This window comes from Dama dama, chromosome 6 (genome assembly GCF_033118175.1).
Source record: "Dama dama isolate Ldn47 chromosome 6, ASM3311817v1, whole genome shotgun sequence".
NCBI classification, from domain to species: Eukaryota; Metazoa; Chordata; class Mammalia; order Artiodactyla; family Cervidae; genus Dama; species Dama dama.
The window spans coordinates 19,449,729-19,466,513 of NC_083686.1; the positions used below are offsets into that span (position 1 = coordinate 19,449,729).

The 16,785-nt window shown below is 42.7% G+C and overlaps 1 protein-coding gene across 2 annotated transcripts in view; it reads right to left on the reverse strand.

The window, feature by feature from the left end:
* Window positions 1-14,372: 14,372 nt before the first annotated feature.
* The window catches only part of ENOPH1 (enolase-phosphatase 1), a 35,581-nt gene continuing 33,168 nt past the window's right edge, over window positions 14,373-16,785 (reverse strand). For both annotated transcript variants that reach the window (XM_061145698.1, XM_061145699.1), the window contains exon 6: window positions 14,373-15,463. In XM_061145698.1, coding sequence (XP_061001681.1) covers window positions 15,324-15,463 — 140 coding nt within the window. In that variant the 3' untranslated portion in view covers window positions 14,373-15,323. The remainder of the gene's footprint in view (window positions 15,464-16,785) is intronic.

Sequence of the window (16,785 nt, forward strand, 5' to 3'; positions counted from 1 at the left end):
GCAATGTGGGAAGACCCAGGTTCGATCCCTGGGTGGGGAAGATACCCCAGAGAAGGGCATGGCAACCCACTCCAGTATTCTTGCCTGGAGAATCCCATGGACAGAGGAGCCTCATGGGCTACAGTCCATGGGATCATAAAGAGTCAGCCATGACTGAGCAACTAACACACAAGGAAGCTCAAAAGTCCTTCCCTCCAAGGGATTTCTCTGGTGGTCCAGTGGCTAAGATTCCAAGAATGCAGTGCAGGGGTCCCAGGTTCGATCCCTCCTCAGAGATCTAGATCCCTCATGCTGCAACTAAGAATTCATGTGCCTTAACTAAGACCCAGTGCAGCCAAATAAACACATTAATTAATTACAGAACAAGTCCTTCCCTCCAAGGAAGCACAAATAGACTGGCAAAACCTGTCAGAATCAACTTTTTCAAAATTCTGGAAAGTAAGTAAAACCTTGCAGCAGCCCAAAGGGAAAGGCTTAAGGCAAAAACAGCTGAATCTCAGTAAAAACAGAGAGCGTGGTGGTGTTTTAACTCTCTCTGGTCCCAGCCCTGCTCCCAGGCTCAAGGGTGGCCTTGATAGTGACAGCCTGCATTTCTGGTACAGGTAAGAGCAGAAAAATGGACCCCGTTTGTTGAGAATTGTGGCTGTTCGCTTTGAGCTATGTGTTAGTTCAAGGAGCAGTTTAAAAAAAAAAAGCACAGGCTGTTTGTTGAAGTTTATTTTATTTTTTTTTAATTTTTTTATTAGTTGGAGGCTAATTACTTCACAACATTTCAGTGGGTTTTGTCATACATTGATATGAATCAGCCATGGATTTACACGTCTTCCCCATCCCAATCCCCGCTCCCACCTCCCTCTCCACCCGATTCCTCTCGAAACATCCCACCCTCGCCTTCTCCCACAGAGTTCAAAAGTCTGTTCTGTATTTCTGTGTCTCTTTTTCTGTTTTGCATATAGGGTTATCGTTACCATCTTTCTAAATTCCATATATATGTGTTAGTATGCTGTAATGTTCTTTGTCTTTCTGGCTTACTTCACTCTGTATAAGGGGCTCCAGCTTCATCCATCTCATTAGGACTGATTCAAATGAATTCTTTTTAATGGCTGAGTAATATTCCATGGTGTATATGTACCACAGCTTCCTTATCCATTCATCTGCTGATGGGCATCTAGGTTGCTTCCATGTCCTGGCTATTATGAACAATGCTGCAATGAACATTGGGGTGCACATGTCTCTTTCAGATCTGGTTTCCTCAGTGTGTATGCCCAGAAGTGGGATTGCTGGGTCATATGGCAGTTCTATTTCCAGTTTTTTAAGAAATCTCCACACTGTTCTCCATAGCGGCTGTACTAGTTTGCATTCCCACCAACAGTGTAAGAGGGTTCCCTTTTCTCCACACCCTCTCCAGCATTTATTGCTTGTAGACTTTTGGATACCAGCCAGCCTGACTGGCGTGTAATGGTACCTCATTGTGGTTTTGATTTGCATTTCTCTAATAATGAGTGATGTTGAGCATCTTTTCATGTGTTTGTTAGCCATCTGTATGTCTTCTTTGGAGAAATGTCTGTTTAGTTCTTTGGCCCATTTTTTGATTGGGTCATTTATTTTTCTGGAATTGAGCTTCAGGAGTTGCTTGTATATTTTTGAGATTAATCCTTTGTCTGTTTCTTCATTTGCTATTATTTTCTCCCAATCTGAGGGCTGTCTTTTCACCTTACTTATAGTTTCCTTTGTAGTGCAAAAGCTTTTAAGTTTCATTAGGTCCCATTTGTTTAGTTTTGCTTTTATTTCCAATATTCTGGGAGGTGGGTCATAGAGGATCTTGCTGTGATTTATGTCGGAGAGTGTTTTGCCTATGTTCTCCTCTAGGAGTTGTATAGTTTCTGGTCTTACATTTAGATCTTTAATCCATTTTGAGTTTATTTTTGTGTATGGTGTTAGAAAGTGTTCTAGTTTCATTCTTTTACAAGTGGCTGACCAGTTTTCCCAGCACCACTTGTTAAAGAGGTTGTCTTTTTTCCATTGTATATCCTTGCCTCCTTTGTCGAAGATAAGGTGTCCATAGGTTCGTGGATTTATCTCTGGGCTTTCTATTCTGTTCCATTGATCTATATTTCTGTCTTTGTGCCAGTACCATACTGTCTTGATGACTGTGGCTTTGTAGTAGAGTCTGAAGTCAGGCAGGTTGATTCCTCCAGTTCCATTCTTCTTTCTCAAGATTACTTTGGCTATTCGAGGTTTTTTGTATTTCCATACAAATTGTGAAATTCTTTGGTCTAGTTCTGTGAAAAATACCATTGGTAGCTTGATAGGGATTGCATTGAATCTATAGACTGCTTTGGGTAGAATAGCCATTTTGACAATATTGATTCTTCCAATCCATGATCAAATCCTGGGCCATAAATCTAGTCTTGGAAAATTCAAAAAAATTGCAATCATTCCAGTCATCTTTTCTGACCACAGTGCAGTAAGATTAGATCTCAACTACAGGAAAAAAATTGTTAAAAATTCAAACACATGGAGGCTAAATAACACACTTCTGAATAACCAACAAATCATAGAAGAAATCAAAAAAGAAATCAAAATATGTATAGAAACGAATGAAAATGAAAACACAACAACCCAAAACCTATGGGACACTGTAAAAGCAGTGTTAAGGGGAAGGTTCATAGCATTACAGGCTTACATCAAGAAACAAGAAAAAAGCCAAATAAATAACCTAACTCTACACCTAAAGCAATTAGAGAAGGAAGAAATGAAGAACCCCAGGGTTAGCAGAAGGAAAGAAATCTTAAAAATTAAGGCAGAAATAAATGCAATAGAAACTAAAGAGACCATAGCAAAAATCAACAAAGCTAAAAGCTGGTTTTTTGAAAAAATAAACAAAATTGACAAACCATTAGCAAGACTCATTAAGAAACAAAGAGAGAAGAACCAAATTAGCAAAATTAGAAATGAAAATGGAGAGATCACAACAGACAACACTGAAATACAAAGGATCATAAGAGACTACTACCAGCAGCTCTATGCCAATAAAATGGACAACTTGGATGAAATGGACAAATTCTTAGAAAAGTATAACTTTCCAAAACTGAACCAGGAAGAAATAGAAGATCTTAACAGACCCATCACAGGCAAGGAAATCGAAACTGTAATCAAAAATCTTCCAGCAAACAAAAGCCCAGGACCAGATGGCTTCACAGCTGAATTCTACCAAAAATTTAGAGAAGAGCTAACACCTATCTTACTCAAACTCTTCCAGAAAATTGCAGAAGAAGGTAAACTTCCAAACTCATTCTATGAGGCCACCATCACCCTAATTCCAAAACCAGACAAAGATGCCACAAAAAAAGAAAACTACAGGCCAATATCACTGATGAACATAGATGCAAAAATCCTTAACAAAATTCTAGCAAACAGAATCCAACAACATATTAAAAAAATCATACACCACAACCAAGTGGGCTTTATCCCAGGGATGCAAGGATTCTTCAATATCTGCAAATCAATCAATGTAATACACCACATTAACAAATTGAAAGATAAAAACCATATGATTATCTCAATAGATGCAGAGAAAGCCTTTGACAAAATTCAACACTCATTTATGATTAAAACTCTCCAAAAAGCAGGAATAGAAGGAACATACCTCGGCCTCCCTGTCCATTGCCAACTCCCAGGTTTACTCAAACCCATGTCCATCGAGTTGGTGATGCCATCCAGCCATCTCATCCTCTGTTGTCCCCTTCTCCTCCTGCCTTCAATCTTTTCCAGCATCAGGGTCTTTTCATATGAGTTAGTTTTTCACATCAGGTGGCCAAAGTATTGGAGATTCAGCTTCAGCCATCAGTCCTTCCAATGAACACCCAGGACTGATATCTTTCAGGATGGATTGGTTGGATCTCCTTGAGGGACTTGAGGGACTCTCAAGAGTCTTCTCCAACACCACCGTTCAAAAGCATCAATTCTTCAGCGCTCAGCTTTCTTTAGAGTCCAACTCTCATATCCATACATGACTATTGGAAACACCATAGCTTTGATTAGACAGATCTTTGTTGGCAAAGTAATGTCTCTGCTTTTTAATATGCGGTGTAGGTTGGTCATAACTTTTCTTCCAAGGAGCAAGCATCTTTTTTAATTTCATGGCTGCGGTCAATTACCTCCTAAAGTTCCCATCTCCAAAGACAGTCACATTTCATGAAAGTCAGGACTTTAACATATGAATCTGAGAGGGGTTGGGTGGGGGGTGGCGGAGGGCCTAGAAACATACTTCAGTCCATAAAAACCATCTGGTGGCTTCTTGGGGGACTGGCTGAAAGCATTTGCCTTTATCGTGCCTAACTAAGAATTCCGCAGGGTTGAGGCAGCTACCCTACCCAAGGGTAATTGTCAAAAATGTCCCTGGTGGTGCAGTGGATAGGAATCTGCCTTCCAATGCAGGTTTGATCCCTGGTGTGGGAAGATTCCACATGCCTTGGAACAATTAGGCCCCTGTACCACAACTACTGAGCCCAAGTACTGCAACTACTGAGGCCCGTGTGCCTAGAGCCCGTGCTTGGCAACAAGAGAAGACGCTGCAATGAGAAGCCCATACACTGCAACAAAGCCTAGAGAAAGTCCACACTGAGACCAACGAGGACACAGTGCTGCCAAAAACAATTAATAGATTTTAAAAAAAAGTTTAAAGTCAGTGGATCAGGCACAGATACCCGGAGTACTGTAGAACAACTGGGATAACGACAGACTGACTAAAAAGCTTGAGAGGAAAGAGTGGAGAGTGAGATACTTCAGCAAATGAGGGCTGTGAAAAGTTCTGACATGTTCCTGGTGTTATGGGTTGAATTGTGTTTCCCCAAAAAGATCTGTTCAAGTCCTAATCCCCAAGAGCTCAGAACGTGACCTTATTTAGAAACAGAATTGTGGCAGATGCAATCAGTTAAGATGAGGTCATGCTGGAGGAGAGTCGGCCCCTAATCCAGTCTACTGGTGAGCCTGTAAGTCAGTCTGTGAAGACGCAGACACATGGGGAGAAAGCCACTGGAGATGGAGACAGAGATCAGAGTGATGCCTCTGCACGCCAAGTAACGCTGAGCATTGGCAGCTGTCAGGAGAAGCGAGAGACAAGGGGCGGATTCTCCTTCGGTGCCTCCAGCAGGAACCAACTCTGCCGACACCTTCATTTCAGAGTTTTGGCATCCAGAACTGTGAGAGAATAAAGTTCTGTTCTTTAAGCCACCCAATCCGCGGTTCTCTGCAGCCCTAGGGAACTAACACAATATTGATGTTGTTAAGTCGTTAAGTCATGTCTGACTCTTTTGCAACCTCATGGACTGCAGCCCACCACGGGATTTCCCAGGCAAGAATACTGGAGTGGGTTGCTATTTCCTTCTCCAGGGGATCTTCCCAACCCAGGGATCGAACCCATGGCTCCTGCCGCATCCCCTGCACTGCAGGCAGATTCTTTCCCACTGAGTCATTAAATGAAAATATAAACATAATTGCTGTTTGTAACTCCTTTTTTTTTTTCTCATATCTGGTTTAAAAGACAAGGGCATAAGGAAATGATTATAAATCTATGTTCATGGGCACACAATAAAGATGTAATTTGTGACCAAAATATAAGCAGAGGAATGGCAGAGAATGGAGTTATATATGAGCAGAGTTTTATATCTATTAAAATTAAGGTAGTGCTAATTAGAAATGGATTGTTGTAAGATGTTAATTATAACCACCCAGAGAAAATATAACCACCTAGGAAAATACAATAACTCAAGAACATAATGTAAAAGAAACAACAAGGGAATTAAAATGGCATACTAGAAAATACTTATTTAACACAAAGGAAGGCAACAATGGAGGACTGAGGAACAAAAATGATACAAGAAATACAGAAATGAATTTTGAAGTATATAATGCAGTATTGTTGACCATAATCACAATGTTACATGTCAGATCTCCAGAACTTATTCATCTTCTAATTACAAGTTTGTACCCAATAGAAAAATGACAGAAGAAAGTCCTTACCAGTAATTACATGAAATGTGGAGAAATGAACTTCAATCAAAAAGCAGAGACTGGCAGAATGGATTTTTAAAATATAAGCCACTATACACTATCTACACAAAACACATTTTCGATGCAAAGGTAAAAACAGATTGAAAAGAAAAGGAGGAAAAAAGTCATGCCGTGTAGACAGTAACCAAAACAGGACTGGAGTGGCTATACTGACATCAGGTAAAATAGAGGTTAAGACAAAACTGTAACAAGAGACAAAGAAGTTCACTCCTTATAATGAAGGGCCAATCTAGCAAGAAGATTATAAACACATATAGACCTAAAACAGAGCACCAAAGTAAACGAAGCAAAAACAGTCAGTGGAAGGAAGAAACGGTTCAACAATAATACACGGAGAATTGAATACTCCACATTCAACAATGGAAAAAAACAAGTAGAAGACTCAATACTACACACCAGTTAGACCCAGTGAACATCCATAGAGCACTCACTCCACCCAACAGTGGCAGAAAACAACATTCTTCTTCAGGGCACAGAGAACATTCTCCTGGATAGACCATATGTTAGGCCACAAAATAAGTCTCAATAAATTTTAAAAGATCAAAATCATACAAAGTTCTCCAAGTATAATGGAATGAAGTAAGACATCAATAACAGAAGGAAATTTAGAAAATTCACAAGTATGTGGAAATTCAACAACACACTCTTAAATGACTAATAAGTCAAAGAAGAAATCACAAGGGAAACCAGAAAATACTTCGAGATAAATGAAAATGAAAACACAAGATACCCAAACCTACAGGATGCAGTGAAAGCAGTATTCAGAGGGAAATTCCCAGCTATAAATGACTATATTTTTAAAAGAAAGATCTCAAAGCAGTAACCTAACTATCTACCTTAAGGAACTAGAAAAAGAAGAGCCAACTTCTGCTTCAATACAAGCAGAAGAAAAGAAATAATGAAGATTAGAGTGAAGATAAAACAGAGAATTAAAATACCCAAAAGTTTGTTCTTTGAAAAGATCCACTAAACTGCTAAGTCTGTAGACCTCATGTTCTCTCTTCAGCTTAAACTAATCTTACTTTTTAAAAAAAAAAATATTTATTTTTGCTGTATTGGGCCTTCATTGTGGCACGTGGGCATAGTTACCCCTTGGCATGTGGGATCTGAGTTCCCTAACCAGGGATCAAACCTGCGTCCCCTGCATTGGGAGGCAGATTCTTATCACTGGACCACCAGGGAAGTCCCTAAACTCATCTTACTTTTATGCCTACTACTCCCCTGAGACTGCATTTGTCTAATCCTAGTACCACTGCTATTCTCAACTGACTTGCTTACCAGTACCTAACACATCTGAGCACTCTCTTCTTCATCTGGCTCACATGTCACTCCCCTGACTTTCCTTCCTCCATGCCCAATCCTTTTCCAACTTCTTTGCTGACTTCTCTCCTTAGCTTGATCTGTAATGTTAGAGCCCAAGGGCTCGGTCTAGGCTTTCTATCAACATTCTTCTTACGTGTTATATTTTTAAAGGATAAATGACTTGGGTTTTGATAGCATCTTCAGGCCATTGAACTCACTAATCTGATTTCCAGCCAGGGCAAGACCCTCAATTCTGGGCTTGGGCATTGAACTCACTAATCTGATTTCCAGCCAGGGCAAGGCCCTCAATTCTGGGCTTAAATTCACTGCTTGTTAGTCATGTCTACAGTGGCATTTCACACTTGACATGCTACAACTCCTCAAGCTAAAAAATAGAAGTTTTTCTTCCAAATCCAATCAATAAACAAGTGCTATCATTGTTGCCTCTAAAACATACTCTCACTGTGTCCACTTCCATATATTTCCACTTCTGCCATCCTAAGCCAAGCCACCACCATCCTTTACCTGTATTACTGCAATAATCTTGTCTTAGATCTAGCAAATTGTCTCTCTCAAGCACCATTTTATTCACAAACTGGAGATGTTATAAACCTAAAAACATGTCCCAGACACTCTAATGTGTAGGAGCTCTAGGTTAGAATTCAATACTGTCCATTAAATGTACTAGCACAAAGTTAATAAAGAGAAGCAAGACCCAGAGGCAACCTTCCTATTGGTACTGCTGTTGGTAAGCAAAGTGACAGGGTACCAGTGTTTGGAAGCAGCTGTAACAGGCTAACTTGGGATTCCAGCGTCTGGCCAGCCCTGCGTAGCAATGTCAGTGGTGGCAGGATTCTCAAACTCTGGACTCAGCTACTGCGGGTTTCCGTCAACTCTGTAATCCAGCAACACCACCTGCCACTACTCCTCCTCTAGTCCTTCCCGTTGATTCCACAAATGTCTCACTCTGCGTTTGAAATCCCTCTCTGAATAAAATACCTAAAGCGGCTTCTGCCTTGGCATTCAACTCTGATACATCTAACTGGTTTTCCTATGTCCACTCTTGCCCACCCATTATCCATTCTCCATCCAACAGAGAATTCCCTTAAAAATATAACTTGCACCATGCCATCTTCCATTTAAAATTCTCTGGGAGCTTCCCACCACCTGCAGAAAACAACCCAAACTCCTTATTGTGGTACCAAGGCCTGACGACTTAGTTCCACCTGCTTCTCTGATGCCATCCAGCCACTGGCCTGCTCTCAATTTCTGAAATAAGCCAAGCTTTGCCCTAGATCTTTACTGCATGCTCTTCCATCTTCATGGAATATTCTTCCTTCCAGTTGCTTGTCTAGTCTTTCATGTTCAGATTAGATGGAAGAGCATCCTCCTTGTAAAAAGCCACTGTGTGCTATTTTCTCTTCAGGGCACTTACTGGTGTCTAATTTTCTCTCATTTATTGTCTATTGACTGCTTCCTCCAAAAATGAATGTACTGAGCCTTCCCTGGTGGTCCAGTGGTTAAGAATCTGCCTTGTAATGCAGGGAATACCAGTTCCATCCCTGATCAGGGAAGATCCCACGACTCTGGACAACCAAGCCCATGTGCCACAACTACTGAGCCCAAGCATGTAGGGCCCAGGAGCTGTAACCAGTGAAGCCTGAGTACCCCAGAGCCTGTCCTCCACAAGAGAAGCCTCCGCAATGAGAAGCCTGCGCCCCTCAACTGAGTAGCCCCTGCTTACCGAACCAGAGAAAGCCCTCTGGAAGCAGCGAAGACCCAGCACAGCCAAAAGTCAATGAATTAAAGTTTTTAAAAAAATGGATGTACCCTGAGAGTAGGGAGGGACTTTATCCCCTTACAATACACTGTAAATGCTTAATAAATATTTGTATGAATAACTTGGGTAAAATCTGCAGAGTGAATTTTATTTCTGTTAGAGTGACTCCAATGCTTTGGCGAAAACTACAAAATTATTCTTAAACATGAGGTTGAAGATAACAGCAGTTTACCATCTCGGCACGGGTGGTGGGAATAACAAACTCTTCTAGCACATAGTACATTCAACTTTGTACTCCAAGGTTTTGTTTTTTTACCCCAAACAAGTTCATTTTAACACTGCATCTAGAAAAACCAGTTATCCAAAATCACGGATTTTTTTTTTAATGTGACGTAGGGAACAAAGAAGGAAGAGAAATATTAGTGGCTAGATTTCATTATCACTGCTGTTTTTTCCCAAACTACTCTGACTTCCGCAACATCATGTTATGAATTTAAGGATAAATACTGTCATGGATTTAAGGATAAATACACTCATTTTAGGAGAAGGAAATGGCAACCCACTCCAGGATTCTTGCTTGGAGAGTCCCAAGGACAGAGGAGCCTGGCAGGCTACAGTCCCCGGGATCACAAGAGTCAAGACACGACTTAGCAACTAAACCACCACCACCACACTCATTTTGGGGCTTCCCTGGTGGTTCAGACAGAATCCGCCTGCGATTCAGGAGGCCCACGTTTGCTCTCTGAATCAGGAGGATCCCCTGGAGAAGGGACTGGCCACCCACTCCAGTATTTTTGCCTGGAGAATCCCATGGACAACAGAGCCTGGCGGGATAGTCCACAGGGTCTCAAAAAGTTAGACACGACTGACCGACCAACACACACACACACACACACACACACACACACGTCCTCTCTTAACGCTACCACACACACACACACACACACACGTTCTCTCAACGCTAACATACACACACACACACGTTCTCTCTTAACGCTCACACACACACGCTCTCTCTTAACGCTCACACACACACACACACACACACGCTCTCTCTTAACGCTCACACACACACACACACACACACACACACACATTCTCTCTCAACGCTACCTCCTAGCGCCATCTGCTGTTACTTTGGGAGGACGCACACTTCCTAGTCCCCAGAGAAACAGCACCCTCTGCTGGACAAAGGCTGCCGTGCACCTGTCTTGGTGAAAAGTCACCAGTTAAGCTCAGCAACTCAAGCCAGCCTTGCAGAAGGCCTAACAGGAAGCCCTGCTACCCCAGAAGTGCTGATAAGATTAGAGAAGCCCCTTCGTGGAAGGCTTCTCTTCTAAGAAACCAACTTTATCGACCTAAGATCGAAAGTGAGTGCTCCTGTGGGAGGGAGCACAACTAGGCTTCCCCGGTGGCTCAGATAGTAAAGAATCTGTCAGCAAAGTCGGAGACCTGGATTTGATCCCTGGGTCAGGAAGATGCCCTGGAGAAAGGAATGGCTACCCACTCCAGGATTCTTGCCTGGAGAATTCCATGGACAGAGGAGCCTAGTGGGCTAGAGTCCATGGGATTGGATATGACTGAGCGACTAACACAAGGCAGATCTGGATTAACAGGAATAAAAAGAGCCACAGCTTTAAGAGGCCTTTGTGCCCTGATATCTCTGCAGGCAAAAGCGAGGGGGAAAGTCAGTCATTTGAGTCCAACATTTTGTGACCCCCATCGACTATACAGTCCATGGAATTCCCCAGGCCAGAGTATGGGAGTGGGCAGCCTATCCCTTCTCCAGGGGATCTTCCTAACTCAGGAATCGAACCAGGGTCTCCTGCATTGCAGGGGACCAACTGAGCTATCAAGGAAGCAGGTAAGATGCTTAGCAAATTTAGTACCTTTGTCTCTTTCTGGAAATTCCAGAGGTGAGATTTTTCTCCTTTTTCTATTACTAAGGATCATGATTTGACCTGGACTCAGCTCCTAGCTCACTCCCTACTCTCCAGGCATTTTTTCTTCCTCAGAACCAGCCTATTTGATAACTCAAGTTCTTCTAAGATCCTTTTCCATCACATTAATTATGAATGCATTTCTTAGGACCTCAGAAAGACCCCACGCACCTTTTCTTTTTCCCCTTTGTTCCCAGCCCACGCTGACAAACTGAATCTGGTATTTCAGTTTTCTCTTAATTTTTTAATCTATTTCTATCCTCACCTACTCATCATGAATTAGTGTTTCTGGTACCCGTTTTAAAAACGTTTTAACTGGAGGATAATTGCTTTACAATATTGTGCTGGTTTCTGCCATACAACAACATGCATCAGCCCTCAGGTACACATATGTCCCCTCCCTTCGAAGTTCACTCCCACCCCTCACCCCACCCCTCCACGTTGTCACAGAGCACTGCGTTGAGCTCCCATGTTATACAGGAACTTCCCACAAGCTAGCTGTCTCACACGTGGTAGTGTATATACATCAATGCTGCTCCCTCAGTTCATCCCACCCTACCCTGCCCCCCACCACATCCACAAGTCTGTTCTCTGCATCTCTCTTCCTGACTTACAAATAGGCTCATCAGTACCACTTTTCTAGATTCCATGTACATGTGTTAATACCGTATCTAGTACCCTTTTTATTATGCATAGTAAATGCTTCTAGCTGCAGACTGAATACTTGTGTTCCCCCTTCCTACCCCAAATTCTTACGTTGAAGTTTAACCCCCAAGGTGATGCACTGGAGGCAGGACCTTTGAGAGGCCTTTGGGGCCATGAATGGGATTAGTGTCCTTATAAATGAGGCCCAAGAAGCTCCTCCACCACCACGTGCGGTGACAGCGACAAAGACAGCCAGCAGCGAGGGAACAGGCCTCTCCCCTTGTCTCTCATCTTCTCCTGCGAGAACACCAAAATCGCAACTAGCTGCTGAACCACCATCGACAGGGGGATGTTGGAACCCACCAAAAAAAAGATATCCCCTGTCCAAGGACAAAGGAGAAGCTGCAACGAGACAGTAGGAGGGGGGACAGCCAGGTTAAAATCAAACTCCATACCTGCTAGAGACTCTTGGAGGACACAAAGAAAACCTTCTGCACACCAGGACCCAGAGGAAAGAAGCCGTGACCCCACAAGAGACTGAGCCAGACCTGCCTGTGAGTGTCCAGGAGTCTCCTGTGGAGGCGTGGGTCAACAGTGGCCTGCTGCGGGGACAGGGCCACTGGCAGCAGCTGTCCTGGGAGGCTCAGTGTGTTGGCATAAGTCCTCTTGGAGGAGGTTGCCATCAGCCCTACCACAAAAGAAAAGTGAAAATGAAAATGAAAGTCGCTCAATAGAGTCCGACTCTTTGTGACCCCATGGACTATACAGTTCATGGAATTCTCCAGGCCAGAATACTGGAGTTGTTAGGGGAAGCACACTGATTGAAACTGCCCACCCTGGCCAGGCACCATAGTAACCATTTGCATGAGTTGTTTTATGACAGGAGATCCTGATAAGGAATATGGAACTAATAAGCCACCACCAGCTAGAAGAGTTTGGGAAAGGTCGAGAGGAGACACTGCCTGTCCGTCCACTTCCCAGAATCCCTCTCGCTAGCAACCATCTTGGCTGAGCAATGCGTGCGCCACCAGGAAAGACTCTGAATTAGAACGACTGGCCAAAGACAACCCGGAAACTTATCCCATCACCATAAAACCCGAGACTGTGAGCCACGTGGCAGAGCAGTTCTCCTGGGTTCCCTTACCTACTGCTCTCCACCCGGGTGCCCTTTCCCAATAAAATCTCTTGCTTTGTCAGCATGTGTCTCCTCGGACAATTCATTTCCGAGTGTTAGACAAGAGCCCAGCTTCGGGCCCTGGAAGGGGTCCCCCTTCCTGCAACAGAGTGGTAGCCTTTCCCTTTTCCAGGGGATCTTCCCAACCCAGGGATCGAACACAGGTCTCCCACATTGCTGGTGGATTTTTTACCAGCAGAGTCACAAGGGAAGCCCAAGCTCTACCATAGAGGTATCATATGACAGCTCGACCATAGAAACTGCAGACTCCAGGACTGGGCAGCCTCAGGCCCCACCCATCAGCAGAAAACTGGATTAAAGATTTACTGAGCATGGGCCCGCCCACCAGAGCAAGACAGCAAGCTCTCCCCAGATGATGAATTCACCAGCACCTTGGTCTTGGACTTCCCAGCCTTCAGAACTGTGAAAAATAAAGTTTTGCTGTTTCTAAGCTACCTAGTCTCTGTGATTTTGTTATAGCAGCCTAGAGGGACTAAGACACTCTCCAGCTCAGTTCTCCACTGGCTAGAAACTGAGCATTCTCCTTTTCATTTCTTTCTGATCTCGTCCCTGGTGCGTAACTTTCTCTCATTCCTTCCTGACTTTTCCAGTTGTTCCTCTATCATTAAGCCATCCCCTTTGTCTTCTCATAAGCTTTTTCAGAATCTGTATGAAGTTCATCCTTTATTACCATTTGTGGCTTTACTAACACAAATTACTCCCATTTCTAAGATTTGCTTACATTCATCTCCCTTTTACTACTCTTCTATATCTTCATATATCTTGCAAAGACCTTGAAGCTGGGGAAGACTGAAGGCAAGAGAAGGGGATGACAGAGGATGAGATAGTTGGATGGCATCACTGACTCAATGGACACGAGTTTGAGCATAGTCCGGGAGATGGTGAAGGACAGGGAAGCCTGGCGTGCTACAGTTCAAGGGGTCACAAAGAGTCAGACATGATTGAGCGACTGAACAATAATATCTTCACAGTCCTTAGATTTCTTAATGAGCTACTACAACACAGAAACTATCAACATAAAATCTTTTATGTTCCCTGTCTTCTCCTGTTTGCAAGGCTACTAAAATTATTACTCCACAATTCATTCATTTTTCTTGATTAATTGGGAGAATAGTTGCCTCCTCCAAGCATTATCTTATATACCTCAAACATAAGATTCTCAAAAATCTAAGAAATCCACTTATATCTTGAATGTTTACTATCCAAATGAAATAGTAACTACTAAGGCTACCCATATATATATATATATATATATATATAAAACTCAAATAATGGTCAATGATTTTCTACTGGCATCCATTAAAATGCATACACACATAAACACCCATATCACAAACAAACACTCACAAAAGCTAAACTAAAATTCTTATTTATCCAATCTCTCTTCAGCTACTTTTTTGCTTATGGCAGTAAGTAAGCTTCCATTAAAACTGAGTGAAGAAGAAAATGCTTTTATTAATCACATGAAACTGACATGCCATCCCATTAGGCTGAACCAGGATAAATAATGCTGTTATAAAATTTACATTTCTTGCATCCATTTCATATTAGATATCAGGGCTCTAGGTCTTTTGGACAAATTTCAGTAAACCATTTATTTTTTAATAGTAAATAGGAATTAACATATGTTCTCAAACTGTGCTAAGAAGTAGTTGGCTGGGCAACTCTGAAATCTGTAACAATGGGCAGGATTAGGGCTATTTGGTTAAACCTTAGGAAGCACATTTCTATTTCAGCTGTTACATTAGTGCATCTTTTCCACTGGTAAGGCAACTGCTTGCTATGGGTACCACAATGATCAGCAAGTTTCTTAAGTAGCAGACACTTGGTTAATCAAGACTTACATGCATTTTCTTTCCCAACTCTGCTCTCTTCTGGAGCAGAAACAAATAGCTTTGTCATTTGTAAATAGAGATTAATAGTTTCAAATTAGGTTGTTGTAATCTTAAACTCACAATTTAAAAGGGGAAGTAAATTATTATTAGGAATGTCTTTGAAAAACTTCTAGTTTCAAAATAACAAGGCTTCTGAGAAACCGCTCAAACCAAACTATTTTGATACTTGACTTGATAAACATTAACACATTTGACCTGTTCAGTCATAATTTCTTCTCTCAACTATACGTTGCCCTCCATAACGGTTAGGGTTGTGGTCCCAAACAATTTCTACACATAGAGCATCTTTAAAATAAGTTTCCTTTTTACTGAACAGAGATTCTTTTTCCCACTTATGTGCCTGTGAAAGTAAGTCTGAACATACACACACTTAACAAACCTTCCATGTGTGTTTATCTGTATTTTTTTAGCAAATGCCTTTTACCATTAGAATAAAACTAGACGACAGGGATGTGCTGTGAAGACAGTCTGGTCTCCTCGGGGCCCCTCCCCTAGGCTGAGGAAGGCAGGTACAGTTCGCTGAAGGATGTGATGAGGCTGAAGTGGGTCTTCTCATCATCAGTTAACCCTGCGTTGCCCGGTCTTACCACCACGGCCACATGCACGTCCGCCTCCTCAGCAGCGCTGGCCTCTGCGAGAAGCAAAAGACGTGTCGGAAACAGCAGAATAGGATGCTTGGGATTTGCTTCAAAGCAATCAGAGGGAGGTGGGAGTGCAAGAAACAAGTCTCGGGACTTCCCTGATGCTCTTAAGGGGTTAAGACTTTGCCTGCCAATGCACAGGGTTCGATCCTTGGTCAGGAAAGTAAGATCCCACACGCCTTGTGGCCAAAAAAACCAACACAATAAAACTGAAGCAATATCTTAAGAAATTCAACAAAGACTTTAAAAAAAAAAAAAGGTTCATCTCAAAAAAAAAAAAAATCTTAAAAAAAGAAAGAAATCTGGTCCAGATTCTATAACTGTTGAAGCTAAAAAATAGGCACATGGGGACTTTCCTGGTGGTCCAGTGGCTAAGCCTCCAAGCTCCCAATGCAGGGGGCCAGGGCTTGATCCCTGGGCAGGGAACTAGATCCCTCATGCTGCAACTAAGTCCCAACACAAATAACTAAATAATCTTAAAAAAAAAAAAAAAAAAAAGGCACATGGGGGTGGAATTATTGTTTTAAATAGTTTTAAACTTTTCCAGAAAACATTTTTTCAAACACGTAACTGTCTGACAGACTAGGAGGATGGCGTATCCTAGACTCCTGAGCTTTATTAACCGCTTATGAACGCACAAAGACAGAGCCGTGTCCTGCCGACAGCTTTCTTCCATTCCCTCCCATCAGTCCTCCAGAGACCTGAGCTGCTTCCCAGAGGACAGGCTGTCAGGAATAATTCCAATTGAACAGATATGGGACAAATGGAACCCCAGGATCTAATCAGGCTAAATACCTACTTATACCTGGAGCCCAAAGATGTTATAACCCTTGGCTAGACTGCCCCCCGTTTTCACCTGGCGGATTCCTACTCTTTGAAATTCAGCTCAAGTATTCTATCTTCTAGAGCCACCACCATCTGTGTTAGAGCATCCTAGGTGCTCCGTGTAAGTTCCATCGGGACAATATGAGGCACATCCCAAGTGGCGCTGGTGGTAAAGAACCCACCTGCCAATGCAGGAGACATTAGAGATCTGGGTCTGATTCCCTGGGTCGGGAAGATCCCCTGGAGGAGGAAATGGCAACCCACTCCAGTATGCTTGCCTGGAGAATCCGATGGACAGAGGAGTCTGGAGGGCTACAGTCCGTAGGGTTGCAGAAAGTCGGACATGACTGACGAGACTAAGTATGCACAGGACAATGTGACCCGACCCGTCACTACCTGCTGTCTCTCTTCTCACTGGGCTGTGAGTGCTTTAACATCAGTGACAGCATGGATGTGTTAGTCACTCAGTCATGTCCGACTCTTTCCA